This window comes from Micromys minutus (assembly GCF_963924665.1).
Source record: "Micromys minutus genome assembly, chromosome: 7".
Taxonomy (NCBI): Eukaryota; Metazoa; Chordata; class Mammalia; order Rodentia; family Muridae; genus Micromys; species Micromys minutus.
In genome coordinates this window covers 57001540-57022117 of record NC_137976.1, presented here as the reverse complement: position 1 = coordinate 57022117, position 20578 = coordinate 57001540, and the positions used below count along the sequence as shown (strand labels likewise).

At 42.9% G+C, this 20578-nt stretch overlaps 1 protein-coding gene across 2 annotated transcripts in view; it reads left to right on the top strand.

Annotated features, from left to right (window-relative positions):
• The window catches only part of PARP9 (poly(ADP-ribose) polymerase family member 9), a 30667-nt gene that overhangs the window by 7125 nt on the left and 2964 nt on the right, over positions 1-20578 (top strand). For both annotated transcript variants that reach the window (XM_080919647.1, XM_080919646.1), the window contains exons 5-10: positions 4550-4765; positions 6959-7177; positions 9523-9580; positions 10806-11192; positions 15993-16129; positions 18562-18736. In XM_080919647.1, coding sequence (XP_080775773.1) covers positions 4550-4765; positions 6959-7177; positions 9523-9580; positions 10806-11192; positions 15993-16129; positions 18562-18736 — 1192 coding nt within the window. The remainder of the gene's footprint in view (positions 1-4549; positions 4766-6958; positions 7178-9522; positions 9581-10805; positions 11193-15992; positions 16130-18561; positions 18737-20578) is intronic.

The following is a 20578-nucleotide window of genomic DNA, read 5'->3' as shown; positions in this document are numbered from 1 at the left end:
ATGTCATCCTCCTGCCTCAGCCTCAAACACTAGATTTTTGTTTTTACTTTTTTGAAGCAAGTTCTCTATAGAGCTTTATCTGTCCTGGAACTTGGTATGTAGATCAGGCTGGTCTTGAACTCACAGAGATCTACCTGCCTCTGCCTCTAAGCTTGGATTAAAGACTACTATGCCTCAAATGAGCACTAAAATGAATGAATGAATGAATGAATGAATGAATTTAGTGTGTATGTACACATGTGTGTGTATGTGTGTATGTCTATGTATGTGTGAGTGAGTATGTATGTATATCTATATGTGTGTGTTAATAGGTGTATATTTGTGGATTTATGTATGCTTGGAGGTGGGGGGTGGGGTTCACACACCTGTGCACGGTTGTGGAAGAGCCAGAGGTCAACTTTGGTTGTCTTCCTAAAAGTACTGTCTACCCTTCTTTTTTTGAGACAGTTTCTCATTGGTCTGGAACTTGTCATGCAGGCTGTGCCTAACTGGCCAGCTGGCCCCAGGGAACTTGTCTTGGTTTTCTCTGGCTTGGCTGAGATCACGAGTGCTTGTTATCACATCTGGCTTTTTTCACATGGTTTCTGGCATGTACTTTACTGACTGAGTTACTTATCTCTCTAGTTTTGCCCTATTTTTTAAGCAATTCCCTTTTTTAAAAAAGATTTATTTATCTTAGGTATATGAGTACACTGTAGCTGTCTTCAGACACTCCAGAAGAAAGCTTCAGATCCCATTACAGATGGTTGTGAGCCACCATATGGTTACTGGGAATTGAACTCAGGTCCTCTGGAAAAGCAGTCAGTGCTCTTAACCACTGAGCCATCTCTCCAGTCTCTCTATCCTATTTTTTAATTGGCTATTTTATGTATTTACATTTCAAATGTTATCCCCTTTCCTGGTTACCCCTTTGCCCATTCCCCTCCCCCTGCTTCTCTGAAGATGTTTCTCCCTTTCGCCCACCCACTCCCACCTCACTCCCACCCTGGCATTCCCCTACACTGAGAAAACGAGCCTTCACAGGACCAAGGACTTCTCCTATTGATGCCAGACAATGCCATCCTCTGCTACATATGGAGCTGGAGCCATGGGTCCCTCCATGTGTGCTCAGTGGTTGGAAGTTTAGTTTTTGGGAGCTCTGGGGGGTCTGGTTGGTTGATATTGTTGTTTTTCCTATGGGGTTGCAAACCCCTTCAGATCCTTCAGTCCTTTCCCTAACTCCTCCATTGGGGTCCCTGTGCTCAGTCCAATGGTTGGCTGTAAACATCCTTATCTGTATCAGTAAGGCTCTCTATCCTATTTTTAATCTTTAAAAAAAAAAACAACTTTATTTGGCAATATCTCATTGGGGAAACAAATCATTCAGCATTGCTGAAACAATCTATCAATATTAGTAAACAAAGAATAGCACTTAGGGATGTGGCTGAGCATGGTGGCCCGCCCTTCTAATCACAGGAGTTTGATGTGGAAGCCCAAGGATCCTGGATACAAAGTCATTCTTGATCCTTGAGTTTGAAGAAGCCAGCTCTGGCTACACAAAACCTTCCTCAAAAATCTGAAAAAAAAAACAAAGCCCAAGAGTATGTTACATTTGCAATTAGAGTAGCATGTTCACGGAGGTAGTTTGTGATTAGAGTAGCATGCTCACAGAGGTAGCAAGAAATAATGGTGACATGGCAGAGAAGAAAGCCCTACCGATGCCCCTCTTAAAAGCACACTCAGGCTGGCATGCTTGGTGGCAGAATGCTTGTTTAGCATGGGTTTGATTCCCCCACCCTGGGGGAAAACAGACTGGTCTCAGGATGTCGGAAGTGTGAACTAGCAGGAGGAAGGCTTTCAGGGAGGCTTGAGAGACTTGGTCAGAGAGATAGAAAGGAATCCACAGACAGGAGATGATGATCTTGGCTAGACACTGAAGTTTAAAGTAGTCATTTTATTTATTTACTTATTTATTTTTTGGATCATTGATATGTCCTGTGGCCACAATCAAATTAAAATTAACCTCATCAATGAGAGTAACACTTACTGCCTTCAAGGCATCAGAGTGAAGGTGGAAGAGACTCCATGAAATCCCATTTCTGAGGAGTCGTAAGTGTGGCTTTTAGCATTTAAGCAGAAGCATTATTGAATGCCAGATTTTATTGTCTCAGTTATTGTCAGCAGCATTAGGATGCATAGGTCTTCTGAAGGGTACCAGTGCCCCCCAAAGGCAAATTCAGATTGCTCTTTCAGGGTAAAGCCATTAATACCCATGATACTTTGGCAAATGCCTGGAACCCAACACCCCGGAGACAGAGGCAGAAGACTTGATCTAAATGTGAGGACAGCCTGGTCAACAAATGAAGTTGCAAGCCAGCCAAGACGACATAGTGACACCCTGTCACAAAACAAAGAAAATCCACAGAAGTATCTAAGTTTCCTTTGATGGATGATAAGAATTTTGGTACTTGCTTTGTTAGGGTTTCCATTGCCATGAAGAGATACCGTGACCAAGGCAACTCTTAGAAAGGCAGCCACTTAATTGGGGCTGGCTTTCAGTCTTAGAGGTTTAGTCTATTATCATAAACACAGCTCCAATTAGCACTGCTCTCAGAGTTACAAGATAAAGTAGTAAGAAATGTAGCTGGTGACTTGCATTTCTGTAGAGCAGTGGCTCTCGGTCTTCCTAAGGCTGTGACCCTTTAATACAGTTCTTCATGCTATGATGATTCCCAACCATGAAATTTCTTTTCTTGCTACTTTCTAACTGTAATTTTGTTACTGTTGTGAATCATAATGTAAACATTTGTGTTTTTAGATGGTCTTAAGCGACCCCTGTGAAAGGCTCATTGGACACCTCTGAAGGGGTCATAACCCACAGGTTGAGAATGGCTGCTGAAGATGGTTTAAGTGGTTGCCTGTAGAATAGTTGGATAAGTGTATCTGGTGACCCATAAGGAAAGAAAGTTTCATTTCACTAAAGTTCTTTTGGTTGTTCTTTAAACTTGTACTTGAGAACATAAAGACATGAGATAGTAGGAAGTTCCTAAGACACTTGATTCTTTGCTACCAAACAACCTACATGGAAAGAGCAGGAGGTGACAGAGATAAGGCAGTGAATGAAACCTGTATGGATGTGTCTCGAAAATAACCATGGGCTAGGGGTTTGGCTCAGTGGTAGAATGTTTGCTTAGCAGGTGCAAGGTCCTCCTGGGTTCTATCCTTAGTACTGGGGACACAACATAACAGCTGGATGGGTAGGCTGTGTGTGCTGGTAATTTTAGCTCTGAAGACATGGGTATGGCTCAAGGTTAATCTGTAGGATGCAGTTCAATGTGTAGAGTACTTGCTTAATAGCATGAAGCCTCGGGTTTAGTCCCTAGAACCCACAAACCTGTAATCCCAACACAGGGCCGATAGAAGCAAGAGGATCAGGAATTTAAGGTCATCTTCAGCTTTTTGGGACATCTGAGGTCTTTCAGGCTACAGGAGACACTGTTTCAAAATCGAAACAAATAAGTTGTAGTGGTGCATGCCTTTAAATCCAGCACTGAGGAAGTGGAGACAGATGGATCTCTGTGAAGTTGAGGTCTGCCAGGTTTATATGGTGAGTTCCAGGCCAGCTGTGGTTACATGATGAGACTTTGTCCCCAAAACAAAGGAAAGAACCACCCAATAAAAGAGGCTGGAGAGAAGAGGCTCAGCTGTTAAGAGTGTGACTGTTCTATTAGAGGCCCTGAGTTCTGTCTCCATCCCATAAATTGAGCAGCTTCCAACTTTCTTTAACTCCAACTTCAGGGAATCTGATACCCTCTTTGGGATTTTGCAGGTACTATACACATGTGTGCAAAACCTACACAGATGGGGCTGGAGAGATGGCTCAGTGGTTAAGAGCACCGACTACTCTTCCAGAGGTCCTGAGTTCAAGTCCCAGTAACCACATGGTGGCTCACAACCATCCGTAATGGGATCTGATGCCCTCTTCTAGTGTCAGAATAGTGATGGTGTACTTGAATGCCTAAAATAAATAAATATTTTTTAAAAACCTACACAGTAACATGCATGCACATTGAAAATATTTTTTTAAATTTTAGTAATTTATGGGTTTGAGTGTCTTGTCTGCATGTGTGTTTGGCACCAAATTTGGCAGAGTTGGAAGAAGGCTTTGGATTCCCTGGAAGTAGAGTTACCAACAGCTACAAGCTTCCATGTGCTAGCTGGGAAGTGAACCCAGGTCCTCTTCAAGAGCAACAAGTGCCCTTAGTCACTGAGCCAACTCTCCAGCCTGAAAATATCGTCTTTAAAAGAAGTCAGAAGGAATGATCAAAGGCTTGAAATTCAACAAAAGATGGGAGTGATGACAATATCATTTACATGTGTATAATTTTAAAATAGGCAACAGCCTCACAGCAGTGAAGCGAAATCTCTTGGAAATATGTCTCTATTTTAAAACCAATCTTTGGATTTGGAATATTCAAAAAGTACTTTTCTAAACTTTGAGGGATGTACAAGTTAGTTCTTTTAGAAAAAGGAATTTAACAATGAATTCTCTGTTTTCTGCCCTTTTCAGACAGATGTCATTGTTAATTCTGGCTACCTGTGGGATTTTAAATCAGGATGTGTGGCACAGTCGATTCTTAGACAAGCAGGGCTTGAAATGGAAAGGGAACTTGACAAGATTAAGGTGTCCTCAGATTATCAACTGGTCTGGGTCACGAAAGGATTTAAATTGTTCTGTGATTATGTGTTCCACGTGTCATGGCATCCCAGAACCAACAAATGCCAGGTAAGTTCAAAATAAGCCTAACTTTCTTTACTTGCATCATTTAAGCATCTTGATATGTTTCCCTTGCTTGATTGTATTTATCAAAAATTGTTAGATGGTATCTTAGTGTCTCCATTGCTGTGAAGAGACAACTCTTATAATGGCAGCTCCTATAAAGGACATTTAATTGGGGTTGCCACTCCAACAAGTCACATTTTCTAATAGTGTCACTTCTTGGTCCAAACTATATTCTAACCACCACAGAAGTGTTTCCTTTTTTGAAACATGCCTATGACTGGCCAAAGGGCTGAACAACTATGGTTTACCCAGGTTCTCTTAAGTTTGATTAGAAATACTGAGCACACTGCACGTGGGCACTGAAACCCAGCACCCTTCAGTCTGTACGCAGCTTGCTCTATAATGGATAATGACCTGCTCTGTCCTTCTATAGTGAGGCAGGGGATTCAGCTTTTCCGTATTTCCTTTCACAGGTTAAATGCCAGCAGGAGTAGGGTTCAAAGCCACTACAGTTTCTTCCAACTCCCATAAAACATGAAAATTGTGAATAGAGGGAGTCCATGAAGATATAGAGAAATACTTAAACCCATTGTGTCCTCTCTCTCTCCCTCCCTCCCTCCCTCTCTCTCTGTATGTACGTATCTATATGATTATATACACACATACACATATATATAATATATATAAAATATATATATTTTAAGATAGTGTTGTGCCAGGAAGCACTTATGAACCTCAAAAGACCACCAAGGAGCCATCTTAGATGGCTAATGATGTCAGCATTAGGGTCTCAATTACAAGTTCAGACTTGGGCTCTCCTCCAACCCAACCCTGACACAGCAGAATAAGAAGGGAAGGCAGAGCAGCCTCAAACCCTCTGTGTGGTTCTGTGTCCTCTGCTTCCTCCCTCAGTGTATTCAGACCATGCACACCAGGCTGAACGAATTGGAGTCCAGAATGGGTGGGGTTCTGCAGGATTTCGGTCCAGCTGGGAGTGTGTGTGTTTTAGACTAGCCAGAGCTGTGTAGTGAGACCTGATCTTTAAAAGATGGCTTGAGAGATTGCTCAGTGGTTAGGAGCACTGGCTGCTCTTCCAGAGGTTCTGAGTTCAAATCCCAGCAACCACATGGTGGCTCGCAAGCATCAGTAATGAGATCCGATGCCCTCTTCTGATGTGTCTGAAGACAGCTATGTATAACAAATAAATAAATCTTTTTAAAAAGAAAAAAATGAAAAAGAAAAGTTGATGGAAGTCTGAGTCTGCCCAGACTATTGGCACTTGTTTAGGAAAAGCTACACAGTAGATCGTAGTAGTATTAATGAAATGCTGCTTCCATCTCATGTCTTTCACCTAACTGTCAGGAACTCTTTACTGCTCTGGATGTGGCAGGTGAGTGGCACACTGATGCTTGGCTCCCTGAGCTAGGGAGATGATCAAGGCTTTGTAACTGGGAGAGATCACAGTGCTCAGTGCCATGGACAGCATTTAGTTGCCTCAGTTTCCCAGCCTTATGTTTCCTACTATTTAGCTTATAGCTATAGTAGGGTGTCTTAGTCAGGGTTTCAAACATTATGACCAAGAAGCAAGTTGGGGAGGAAAGGGTTTATCCAACTCACACTTCCACATTGCTGTTCATCACCAGAGGAAGTCAGGACTGGAACTCAAGCAGGTCAGAAAGCAGAAGCTGATGCAGAGACAATGGAGGGATCTCACATACTGGCTTGCTTTTTCCCTGGCTTGCTCAGCTTCCTTTCTTATAGAACCCAGGTCTACCAGCCCAGGGATGGCACCACCCACAATGGGCGGGGCCAGGGATGGCTCCACCCACAATGGGCTGGGCCCTGCCCCCTTGATCACTAGTTGAGAAAATGCCTTACAGCTGGATCTCATGGAGGCATTTCCCCAATTGAGGCTCCTTTCTCTGTGATAACTCCAGCTTGTGTCAAGTTGACACAAAACCAGCCAGTACATGGGGTTTTGTGGCATGGGGCCTTAGCAGCCCTCTGGGGACTCATGGACACAGGCCATGTTTTGTGCAGGCTGGCACTGTATAGTTCAGGCTATTCTGAACCTCTGTAGTCCAGGCTATCCTAAAACTAAACAAGCAGGCTGACATGGTAAATTCCGAGCACAACTGAAGGGTAAGTGAACTCTTTGTCTCAAAGGTTGAGCTCATACTTGTATTTATCTTACAGATATTGAAAGATGCAATGAAGTCCTGTCTAGAAAAATGCCTTAAACCAGATATAAATTCCATTTCCTTTCCTGCTCTCGGGACAGGAAAGATTGATTTGGAGATGAGTACAGCAGCTCAGATAATGTTTGAGGAAGTTTTTGCATTTGCTAAAGAGCACAAGGAAAAAACGCTAACTGTGAAGATTGTGATCTTTCCAGTAGATATGGAGACATACAAGGTGAGTTAGTGTCTTGGGAAAGTCTAACAGTTCGTTTGTTCATTACTAATGGCTAACTAGTATCTATCATCTAATACTCTAGGTAAGGATCCCACAATGTGGTGGGATTCTAACTTGGTAACATTTAATTTCTGCACATTATGCACCCTTGGCCTAATAGCAAAGGTCATTATCTAAGCCATGTTTGTGTTTGCTTTTCTCATTTACTTGTTGACATTTATTCTCTCTGTTTTTAAAGGTAAGCAACTTATTTTAGATATGGGGTGATTCTTTCTTCCCTGCCTGTCTGCTGCTGCTGCTCCTCCTCCTCCTTCTCCCCCTCCTCCTCCTTCTTCCCCTCCTCCTCCTTCTCCCCCTCCTCCTCCTTCTTCCCCTCCTCATTCTTCTCCCCCTCCTCCTCCTCATCCAGCTCCTCCTCATCCTCCTCTTTCTTCTTCAAGATACTTCTTGATGGTTTTTGTTCTAGATAGAGCTGGGTATCTATGAAAGGCAATAAAGAGTCATTAGCAAATATTTCTTCTGTATTAACTTAAGCCAGGCATTGTGTCTCAGAGAAAGGAACAGCTCTCTGGAACTCATTGTGGGCAAGAGAATCATGCTCGTCAGTGCTGGACAGAACTGGAAAGACACTGCCAAATCTTGCCCTTGGCTCCCTGAAAGACCTCTAGGTTCCTTGCTGACCGTTTGCTTGTTGTCTACTCCTTTCATAAATGCTATTGCTATTGTTGGTTTATCAGTGGATAACATTAGCTCATTTCCAAATAAATACTTGGATGGGCATGACCGGGAACAACCTATCATAATCTCTCCAGGTAACTAAATACAGTAAGACCAAGAGATTTTGTTTGCTCTGGAGATAGAAGCTACAAACACAGTTTATAATGGAAATGTTCTGTAAATTAAGAAACTTCATTGTTGAGTTGGGCATGTTGGCATGCACCTTTAATTCCACTGTTTAGGAAGCAGAGGCAAGGCAGATCTGAGCAGGGTAGAGCACAACTTTAATCCCAGTACTCTGGAGGCAGGGGCAGGTGGATCTCTGAGTTCAGGGCCAGCCTGGATAGCAGCAAGTTCTAGGACAGCCAGAACTACACAGAGACAGAGAAACCCTGTCTCTAAAACCTAACACACACACACACACACACACACACACACACACACACACACACACACACACACGAGGATCTGAGTCTGAGGCCAGTGTGATTTTCATGAGTTCCAGGCCATACAGGGCTAGATTGCAAGATAGTAAAAACCTGTCTAAACACACACACACTCACTCTCTCATTCTCTCTCTCTTCATTTTATTAAAAAATTATTCCTTTTAAAGATTTATATATATACACACTGTAGCTGTCTTCAGACAAACCAGAAGAGGGCATCAGATCTCATTACAGATGGTTGTGAGCCACCATGTGGTTGCTGGGATTTGAACTCAGGACCTCTGGAAGAGCAGTCAGTGCTCTTAAGCACTGAGCCATCTCCCCAGCCCTCTCGTTTCATTTTTGAAGTACAGATATAAAATTAAATCTGGTCTTATAGTCTTTATCTTATTAGTATTATGATTTTTCAGAAAAGTAATTACTGCCTATTTATCAACTTCGAATAAGAAAAATACCGGATAAGGTATTTCCAAACCCCTAAGAGATTTCACTTATTTCAAGTCAACTCTATCTTAAAGGTTTGCCTAGGAATACAGTCTTTTTTCTGTAAGCTGTCTATAATGATGATTACCATATAGAACATATATTGAATGCTCACTACGAGTCAGCTCCAATTTTAAGTAGTTTATATAATAATGAACCCATATAAAACAGTTTGGTGTGCTGATAACATGTAGAAGTGATCTCTATTTTTATTTTAGCTTTAATTTGGTTCCCTACATTGATACCTGAATGAATGAAAGCCTTTATTTTGCCTAAATTCTATCAGGTCTTTGTGGTTTTTGTTTTGTTTTTCATTTTACCTGTACTAATTTCTCAAATGTTCTAAGACAGTGGTTCTCAACCTTCCTAACACTGTGACCCTTTAATACAGTTCCTCATGCTGTGGTAACCCCAACCATAAACTTATTTTCCTTGCTACTTAATAACTGTAATTTTGCTACCATCATGCAATGTAAGTATCCAGTGTGCAGGCTATCTGATGTGTAACCACGGGTTGAGAACTGCTGTTCTAATAGATCACAGTGCTGCACATGTTCACGTGGACTACCTAAGTGCTTTTAGGGCTCCTGGCAGCGGGAATGGAGTCCAATGAGACAGTAGTGTGGTGTATTCAGGTAGAGAGTTTTGTTACTATTGTTGTCCGATCTGCTATGACTATTCTGCTTTTGCTTATTTTAGGTTTTTTGTGCTGAAATGACAAAAAGGTTCAATGAGCTGAATCCCAGCAGTAATCGTGGTGAGTAAGAAATTTAAGCGTTTTACAGGCATAGCAGGATGTGAGTGGAGGCAGGAGGATTGGGAGTTCCAGTCAAACCTAAAAGCAGGTTTGAGGCCATCCTGAGCTACACGAAACTCTTTTAGAGAAGAGATGGGGCACCTGTCCATGTTCTCATTACTAATTCTCAGGAACTCTGGCCTGGTCAAGCAGGTCTCTTTAAAAGCTGTCTAGTTGATCTCACTGCTGAACTGTCTGGGAATGCTGGGATACATGGGTTAAACCGGTCTTGGATGTTGTGTGACTCTGAGGTTAGTTCTGTCTCACTCTTTGGGGTGGAATGTTTAATGGCTCTGCAGTTTGGAAGTACAGAAGGGTGACTCTATTGAGTCTTGGGATGGTGCTTCTTAGGAGCCTAGATTTACGTGTCTGTAGCGTGATGATGGTAACAGTAGATTGTGGACCAGTGAGATAGCTGATCGGGTAAAAGCGCCTGCTGCCAATCCTAATGACCAGAGTCCAGCTCCCAGAACCTACACAGAAAAGGTTTGCTTTTCTGTGAACTGTTTTGCCTAAATGGCTACTAGTTTGCTACATTTTTAAATTAATATTTTAGTTAATTCTTTGAGAATTTCATACAATGCATCCTAATTCTGTCCCTAGCTCTTTCTAGATCTATCCCTTTATTTTATGCAGTCATTTATTTTGAGACAGGGTCTCATATTGCCAAGGTTAGCCTCAAAATCTCTATGTAGCCAAGGCTATCCTTCAATTCCTGATCCTCCAGTCCCTTCCTTTCAAATATGGGGATTATAAGCACATGTTATGACTTTCAACTTCAGTTTTTTTTTTTTTTTTTTTTTTTTTTTTGTCTTTTAAAATGAATTTTATTCTTTGAATTCTGTAGCTTTAGGTATTTGATTTTTAAGTCTGGTAGGTGCAAGAGATTAAGAAATATTTCACTTTATTTGTAGGTGAGAATAGGTAAGCTCACTTGCAAATTGACAAATCACCCACAGCAGAGGGTAAATATGATAAAGCATTGCCTTCTAAGATAACTGGTGTTTTTTTTAAGGGGCCATAAGCTAAGCATGTAGCTTCTCTTTATACCCGGTGAGGCGTTACAGATAGATGAGTCTCAGCTGCTGTGGCTGACAATGGTGGTGATATCCTTGGGGGCAGTTAGTGGCTGTGCTGTTCTGTGCTACTTAAATATTCACCAGCCTTCCCTAACCGGTTTTGATAGAAGTTTTAGCCCCACGGTGGACCAGAGGGGAGCAAAGAAGCGACCCTGAAGGTGGATCCCCTGCCATCAATCTCATTGGTGTGAAACTGGAAGAGATGTGTGAGGCCAAAGAATGGATCGAAAGGTTGCTGATCTCCGAGGACCACCACGTCATTGAGAATAATCATATTCTCTACCTTGGGAAAAAAGAGCACGGCATGCTGTCTCAGCTCCAGACAGGTTCAAGTGTCTTTATTTCAGAGACTGTCAGTCCCAGGATGGCAACTTTAGAGATTCAAGGTTCCCAGGCTGACCTCATTGAAGCAGTTATGAAGATTGAGTGTATGCTGTGTGAAGTTCAGGAAGAAGTGGCAGGAAAAAGGGAGAGAAGTCTTCTGAGTCTGTCAGGTGAGTAACTGCATATTAAGTTAAAAGCTCTTGCTGGGCATTGCGCAACACACTTTTTATCCGGGCACCTGTAAGGTAAATCTATGTGAGTTCCAGGTCAGCCAGGGCTACATACATAGGGAGACGGTCTCAAAATAAATAAATATATAAAAGTTAAATGAGGAAAAATTATTAAATTTCAAATAAATGTCCTAAGGGACGAGGGAAGGGTTAGTATTAGTTTGTATTGTATTAGTATTGGTTAGTGTTGGTATTGACTAAATTTGTTAAGTCAGGGCAAAACAATAATATTCCAAAGTGCTCTCTGAAGCTAGAGAAGATGGGACAGGAAAAGAAAGAAGCAAAACAGTGAACCCCCAATCTCCCAAAGCCAGCATACAGGAGATAGAGGCAGGAGGGTCAGGAGTTCAAGGCTACCCTCAGCTATAAAGTGAACTGGAGACTCACTTGCCCTACATAAAATCCTGTCTTCAAACAAAACCATCAAGTGTTCCTTCTGGTCCTGTGTATATTTGTGTATTTGTGAATAACAGACTGAGCCAAGAAAATAAACCATTCTGGCTCAGGGTTAGGTCATTTGTTTTTCATGATTAGGGGTATAAATAAATTAGGAGTATAAATTTTTACTTATTCTCTGAGACTTTCATACATGTATATGTTATATGAAAATTTGATCATATTTACCCCCATTCTTCTGTTTCAGTTTCTCTTAGACCGTCCTGTTGGGATGACCCACAGATACTGTATTTACTGGTTATGAAAGAGTGTGTCCCTGCATTCTCATTAATTGTTGGGCCCTGATGCACTGGGCGAACAGGATATGTAAATGTTTGTCACCTCCTCACCTGATCAAAAAAGAAAGACCTGCTGTTGAGAGGAAGGTCTTCTAGCCAGGGTTAGAATTTGCATAATAAAGAAGGGGCCTGGGGCTGGGGCTGGGGCTGGGGCTTGATCTGAAAAACCTGCAGGAAAGAGACACTCTTTTGCAAGCCAAGTGGAGAAATTCAGTGGCAGGTAATTTGCCTTATGTTTAGATGGGCTGCTAAGGAACAGCTCCAGCAAACAGGCCAACAGCTTTAAACTGCCTAGATGTCTATGTGTCATTATTATTATCATTATTATTATTATCTTTATTATTACTTTTATCCCTCCCAGTGTCTTATTATTAAGCCTCTAGTGGGACCTCTAAAAGGCCCCCAAAATCCAATGTCCTTTTTAAAAGTCTACTGAGTCCAATTGGAGCTTTCCATTTGCACGCGAATCTAGTGCTATCCAGTGGACTATGAACGACCTACTGGGCTATATCACTGAGGAAAATGAACCCTTCCTCCTAGTAGCTATCAAATCCCATAGTTTCTTAGTTCCTGAGGCTCTCCCTTTACACGCTCAAATTTTGACTAGCTTGACTTTATGCATATCTGGTACAGGCAGCCACAGTTGGTGAGGTCCTGTTTCCAATGTTAGATCCTTAAAATGGGGACCCCCACGCTCCATCCTAGGAAAGGCGACACCCCAAATCACTCACGAGAAGCGGTCTTGATGCAAACTGCAAGAGGATTTTTATTCCAAGCGCGCTGGGGCCCACAGTCATATACCACGCAGGGGTAGAGGACTGTGGAACCCCCAGTGCAGGATGAGGATAGCTTTTATAGGGTTCACAAGGCCCGCAAATTCTAAACCAATCATGGCAAAGCCTGCGAATCACAAACCAATTATTTTAAATTAGCTAAGCCTGTGCTTTCTAGGCCAATCATTGTAGACCATCTAAGCCTCTGTGGACCAATCAGTTCCCTATAGTCTCGGAGGTTTGTATTTGCGCGGCCTCCCGGGTGGGGATGACAATGGCAGTCAGAAGTCACTAGGGCGGGGGCTTTCTATGGTGCAGTTTGCAGAAGCCAGATAAACGGTTAAGTCAGCTTATCTCCTGTTAACTTACTAGGCCCTGGCTAGTATCCAAGGGCCTGTCCTACACCCTTTTACCCAGTTTCATACAGAAAGCAGGCTCCAGAACAGCAAGGAATATGACCTTATATCTGCTTACTGGCAGAGAGCAGGGTCTAAAATTTGAGTTATTTAGGGGTTCTTAGGCGCGGGGGTTAAGACTCCTTTAGCTTGGGGTCCTTGAAAGGGTTAGGCTATAATTTTTATCCTTTTACAACAGCTCTGTTAACAGCCAGCTTTCTCTCCCTTCTTTCCTTCCTTCCTTCTGTGTAAGACCCAAATTGAGTCTTATCTATTTGAGGCTCCCATGAATAAGATGAGAGATCGGGAATCAATACAAAAGCAAAAGGTTTATTTGACCAGTACACTGGGGTAGCCTACATCCAGAGGAGATGTGACCCCGAAAGGCTGTTACAGTTTTTATACTTTTTAGGGGTACAGGTTACGTCAGCAAGGTTATAAATTAAATTCATTGGCTAAGCATACTGACCTTTAGTGAGCATATGTGTCAGGACCCTAATTGGGACTCTCTAGAGTGTCAGATGGCTACCAGTCAGCACATTTTATGATTCTCCTGAGAATTAGTTACTCAAGGAAGTCCCTTAGGCCAAGGTAGGGTGGGCCAATGGGCCATTGTTTCCACATGGGTGGGGAGTAGAGAATTTCTCACTTCTTTCCTTCCTTCCTTCCTTCCTTTTTTTAAAGAAAAGTTCTCAAACTGGCCTTAAACTCATTAAATACCTAAGGATAGCCTTGAACTTCTGGTTCTCCTTCCTGTGTGGCTCTTGAGTGCTGAGTTTAAAGGTCTCTGCCACTGATACGTTATCTGTGCTGATGAAATGAGCCAATTCAAGTCAAATTAAAGTATATAAAGGTAGGTTTATTGGGTACAGCTCTTGGGCTGGTTTGTTGAGTTGCTGTGCAGGTGAGGAGACAGAAAAGTTGGGGCCAGAGAGAGAAAGCAGGCACAGAGAGAGGAGAGGGAGGGAGGGAGGGAGAGTAGGTGAGCAAGAGAACCAAAGTGTCTGAATTATATATGGAAGAACCTCCTGGGGAGGGGAAGCCCAGCCATGGGCTGGGGAGTTCAGGGTAGAGGGCAGGGTATGCCAGTCATGCCCTGTAACAGGTAGGGACTGAGGGATGCTGGGAGAATCTAGAGACCAGTTCTGCTTTGGTATGTTAAATAGGCACCTCAGGAGCTTGGTCCTAGCCGAATCCCAACAGCCACTGTGCCCAACCTGTTTTTGAGGTAAGGTCTAACACTATAACTCTGGGCATCCTGAAACTGACAATGTATCCTGGGTGAGCTTTGAACTTAGGACAGTGCTCCTGCCTTAGCCTCCCTGGAGTTACAGATGTGACCATCGTTAGCTCAGGTTATCACTTTGATAAGCCATGTCTTGTCTTTCTACTGTTAGCTGTTCATTAATAAATAGAGGCACAACACGTAAACTGGATTCACTTGTGGTGACATGGGTTACACAGAAAGCCTGAAGACCAAGTTAGATCCGTGAATAAAAGGCAACAGCAATGGCACAGGCCCAATTCTGCAAATGCAGCACTAAATGCAACTGTATTTTACCTGATCGCTTCGAGTTTTATTACATTGATGTATTTCTGGCAGCATTATGGTCTCTATAATTGCTGTTTTGAACTCTGATCACCACCAAAGTAATGACTGATATAACCAGGCGCCTCTTAGTCAATGTTATTGTCCTGGAAGACTAAGAATCTAAACTGCAGTTCCAAAGGATTGGGTGCCCTCTTCTGGTCTCTGCTTGTACTGCAGGCATACGGCGCACAGACATGCATGCTGGCAAAACTCGTGGCACATAAAATGAAAAATAAATCTTGAAAGAGAAAAAGAAGACTTTGAGGGTAGGCTGGGAAAGCAAGCAGCCCTTATCAGGCTTTTCCTGTTCACCATTACCTTAGCTCAGGGTTCTGCCGGGTGGTCTCATAAATTATTGTTCCAACAGTATTCTAAGGGAGGGACTAACCTAGATTCTACAAGATCTGTCTTCATCACAGACAATTGTTCTCATCTTGGAGATGAGAACCCATCAAGGTGATTGAGGCTTAGGTTTTTTTCAACGTTAAGATAAAGTAGATTGGCGCTCCTTACTAATAGACATGCCTGTGCACTTATGGCATGAAGTAAAAGACAAATATGAAACGTAGAGGCTTCTTTCTTGTTTTAGATACCCTTAGGACCAAATGAAGAGCAAGGGTTTCTGTTTGTTTTAATCCAAAACAGCTCCTGAGTACCTGGAACAACTCTTTCAGCATGTCCTAAACAGTAGGAAACATACGTTCCCAATGGGATAATTTGCTACACTTTTAGATATTAGATACATTTTTACTGTGGTCTTTCAAGACAGGGTTTCTCTGTGTAGCTCTGACGGTCTTAGAACTCACTCTGTAGTGCAGGCTTGCCTTGAACTCAAGGTGGCTCAAACTCTTTACTTCACCAGCATGACTATGCCAGGCATGCACATCCTGCTATATCCACCTGCCTCGGCTTCCCGACTGTTGGGATTAAAGTTGTATTTCTCTACTGCCCATCAAAGAATGTGTTTCAGGGCTCAGTGGTTATGAACACTGCCAGTTCTTATGGAAGTCCTGAGTTCCATTCCCAGCAGCTATGCGGTGGCGCACAGCCATCTTTACTGGGATCTGATGCCCTCTTTTGGCATGCAGGTGTACATGCAGATAGAGCACTTGTATAAAAAAAAATTTTTTTTAATTAACATTCTTTCCCCTTTGTTCATGGAGCATTGACACAAGGTTTTATATCTCTCTCTCTCTTTCTTTCTTTTCTTTTCTTTCTTTCTTTCTTTCTTTCTTTTTTTTTTTTAGGACAGGGGATCAACCAGCAAGGAAAACTGGATGAAATGGAAGAATTGTACACATTTCAAAGATACCCAGTATCTTTAACGCAGGAACTTCAGGACCGAAAGAAACAGTTTGAAGACTGTGGCTTGTGGGTTGTGAAGGTATATTTAATCAGCTCCGGTTTAGCTAGCTGTTAACTGGTTCTGTAGCCAAAATTAAAACTCTCCTGCCAAGGACTCAGCAGCTCAGTCACCTGGAGTCTGGAATGAGAGTGGGTGGGAATACAGGCCTGAAGGGCAGAGCTGGAATCAGGAGGCAGACATGATGCTAAGACAAGGAGAACCACGTGATCTGCCTATCAGTGACCACGCCAGTGGAAAGCACAGCAGTGTTTAGCCTGCCACGCTACCTCTGTTTACCCATTTTTATCTCACTAAACCATTAGCTTTAATGGGACATGTACTATGTCCTCATTGTTGGTCATTGCCGTACCAGTGACTGCGCATGGTGATGACGCAGTGTGTGTAGCAGGATCGTACTGTCGGAAACAAAGGGGCTTCTCCGGATAAAGTGCTTCAACAAGGCAAAGCTCTGCATTCATTAGCAGGGTGCTGCTACTCAAAAAAGAGGAGCCAGCAGGCTGGGTGGGGAGCTCCCTCTGTTCTATTCTGACACAGGCGGAGATTGCCCGGTCCCATGGGGTCTGACCTCGAAGTTCCTGGCTGGGCTAGCTTTAAAAGAAACAGTGAAAAGGAAATGAAGGAAAGGGGGTGGGGAGTGTCAGTGCCTAAATTATTCAAGCTCCGAGAATGCTGACTGCTTTGTAAATAAAAAATTTTATGGGGTAGGGGATTAAAGCATTTGCATAAGTCTTACTTGGTAGGGGAGATAAAAAGATTTGAATTCCTTATCATAAAAGACTGTCAGGAAAGACTAATACTTGTGGTCTCTAATATGTAGAGGTCAGAAAAATCTTAGCTATTGCCCTGCCTTAGGAAAGTTCTTTCCCACAACACTCCCTGTTTTGAAACAGGTCTGGGGTGCTTTGAACTCGAATACCCCCACCCCATCCCAACCCCCATAGGCTCATATACTACAATGCTTGGTCCTCAGTGTAACTATTTCTGAAGGGTTTGGAGGTGGGCCTTATTGGAGGTGTGTCACTGAGGGTGGGACTAAAACTTTTGCCAGTCTGTTGTGCTCTCTGTTACTGTTCTAGCACATGCCTGCTTCCTTTAATGATGATCATGGACCTAACCTCCAAAGCTGTAAGCCAGCCCCAGTTAAATGCAGTCTTTTATAAGAGTTGCTTTGGACATGGTGTCACTTCACTGCGATGGAATAGTAACTAAAACAGGGTTTCTCATTTTTACTTGAAACTTGCTAATTGGGCAAGCTTGGCCAGCCAGTGAGCCCCAGGGACATGTGCCCTCCCTAGTGCTGGGATTACAAGAGTATGTCACTTTTAGATCCTCAAAGTGAGGACCCCCACGCTCTGTCCTAGGAAAGGCGACACCCCAAATCACTCATGTGAAGTGGTCTTGATGCAAACTGCAAGAGGATTTTTATTCCAAGCGCGCTGGGGCCCATGGTCGTACACCATGCAGGGCTAGAGGACCGCGGACCCCAATTGCAGGATCGGGTCAGCTTTTATAGGGTTCACAAGGCCCGCGAATCACAAACCAATCATTTTAAATTATCTAAGCCCGCGCTTCATGGACCAATCATGTTAAATTATCTAAGCCTGTACTCCATGGACCAATCAGTTCCCTATAGTCTCAGAGGTCTGTATTTGTGAGGTCTCATGTGTGTGGGTGACAATGGCACTCAGGATAATTCACTAGGGTGGGGGTTTCTATGGTGCTAGCAGTTTTCAGAAGCCAAATAAACGGTTAAGTCAGTTTATCTCCTGTTAACTTACTAGGCCCAGCTCTCTTATCCAAGAGCCTGTTCTATGCCCTTTCACCCAGTTTCATACAGAAAGCAGGCTCTGGAACAGCAAGGAGTGTGACCTTATATCTACTTACAGATATGTCAGAGAGCAAGGTCTGGAATTTGAGTTATTTAGGGGTTCTTAGGCACGGGGGTTAAGGCTCCTTTAGCTTGGGGTTCTTGGAGGGATTAGGCTATATTTTTTATCCTTTCATCACGTTTGGCTTTTTAAAATGTAGAGAGTCTGAGGATTGAACTCAGGTCCTCATGTTTTCAAGCCAACCACTTTACCAACTAACCAAGCCATCCCCCAAGCCTGTGGATTTTTACTACATTACTTTCTTTTGAGACATAGTCTCGTGTAGCCCAGGCTAGCTTCATACTTGCTATGTAGCTGAGATTGCCCTTGATCTCTCTCTCTGATTCTTTTGTCTCTACTTCTGGATCTATAGGCATACAACTGACATTATTAAATGCATTTATTTAAAAAAAGGGGGGGTGTAGGTAGATATTGAAGAGAGAAAATCCAAATTAAGAGTGAACTGAAAAACAAACTTCATACATTCCATCCACGTAGCACAAATATTTTTCAAGCAGTGCTGGAAACAATTTAAGTAGCCATTTTTCAGACCATCAATTCTCTTCTTTTCTTTGCTGATAGGTGGAACAGATAGACAATAGGGTGCTGCAGGCTGTCTTCCGAGAGAAGAAGAAAATGATGGACGAGAGAACACCAAGGGGATCCAGGAGCCAAAGGTTGTTTCAGCAAGTCCCACATCAGTTCTGCAATGCGGTGTGCAGAGTCGGCTTCCACAGGCTGTACTCAACAGCCTATGGTAGGAATCGGGCTTGTCCTCGGGGCTACCTACATGGGCACAGGCAAGCAGACATCAGTGGATGGCTGTGGGGAAGGGTTCCTTCGCCCCTGGACTGCAGAGATGAAGTTGTTTAGAAATGGTTCCTCCGTTATCTTTCCTGTCTTTTATTTTGTGGGTGATACTTTGATGTGAGTAAGGGCGGCAGGATCTATGGTTTAGATCTGTTTAAATCTCCTTCCTGTTTCTGTGTTGTAGCTTTTCTGTCTGCAGAGAGCACCTTGATGTGTCCTTTTCTTACCTTTCCCATTTCAACAAAATTATCAATACCAACTCCTCATTCCTTAGTTAGAAGGTTACATTTAACTAAATGTAACTTAGTTACTTAAGAAAGTAGCTTGAGGAAACTTGTGTCCTGTGTCCTGCTCTGCCTTTTTTAGACAGTCTATGTCTTCCTGGCTGTCTTGGAAGGTACAGAGATCTGCCTGCTGCCTCCCTCCTGGGACTGTTACTGGGATTTAAGGCATGCACCATCATGCAGATCTCATCTGCCCTCTGTTTCCTGTGAATGAATAATACCTGTATAATCTGGCAGGTGAGGTGCCCCCTCTTACTTATTAGCTACTAGTATGAAGTGGATTGGGAGAAGTGTAGTGATAACTCCCATTTTGAAACAGGAGAGGGAAAACAGACCAAACACTGTGTGCTGCTGGACAGGATTGCTCAATAGCCTTTGCCCTTTTCTACCTAGAGAGGGTAGCCCCTGGACTGCCTCACAGGCTAGAACATGCTCAAATTATTGTAGCCAGATTACAATTTCTCCAGCAATATGATTCCTTTAAAAAGTCAGCACTTGTTGCTCTTGCAGAGGACCCAGGTTTGATTCCAGAACCTACATGGTGGTTCACAACATCTGTTACTCCAGTTCCAGGGGATTTGATGTCCTCTTCTGACCCATCCAGGAACCAAGCACCACATACTTGGTGCATACACACTGATGTAGGCAAAACCACTTACATAGAAAATAAAAATGAATAACTACATTAAAAAAAAAAAAAAAGAGTCCAGCAGGTAGGGCTGGAGATGGCTCAGAAGTTAAAAGGATTTGTTTGTCCACAGGACCAGGGTTTGACTCTTAGCACCTACATGGTGACTCACAACCACCTGTAATCCCAGTCCCAGAGGGATCCAGTGCCCTCTTCTGGCCTCTGTGGACACTACATGCACATGGTGTACAAACATGTATATAAGCACTTCCACAGACACATAGAAACTGAATAAAATGAAATCCAAAAACACAAAAAATGATTGAAAAATTCATCAAGGAGGATTGATTTGAGGTCAAGTTCATGTCTTCATGATTCCACAGGGGGACACAGGATCCCTTTTTGCAGATCCTGGTAACATCAATAAAACAATTTTAAAAATTGACTCAGCAGGCAGCTCAAAGATTACTTTGTTGGAGCCAGAGAAAATAATAGCGCAGGCAAACAGGCTGGAAGTCTGTGCATTGGCCTGGAGGGGGAGTGGAAATGTAGGGAACATTATATTTACAGAGCTTCAAGTCAAGACAGCAGGCAGGCCCAGCAGTAAGGAGTCTATGACTTCACAGGACACAGTGGGGACATGAGCTCCAGGGACTAAGGGATGCCCCAGTATCAGGGTGACAGGCTTAGGATTTTGGTAAGGAGAGAAAAAGGAGGTGTTAGGCTGGGGAGGGGGATGGTTGCAGTTTCTGGGTCAGAACTAGTTACTTTTCTTTCTTATTATTTTGGTTCTACTGGCTGGAAGAGAGAATATTTGAACTGAGAAAACTGCTCTAAAACCAATCATGCTTTATTTTCCTGTCATTTATAGTTTAGA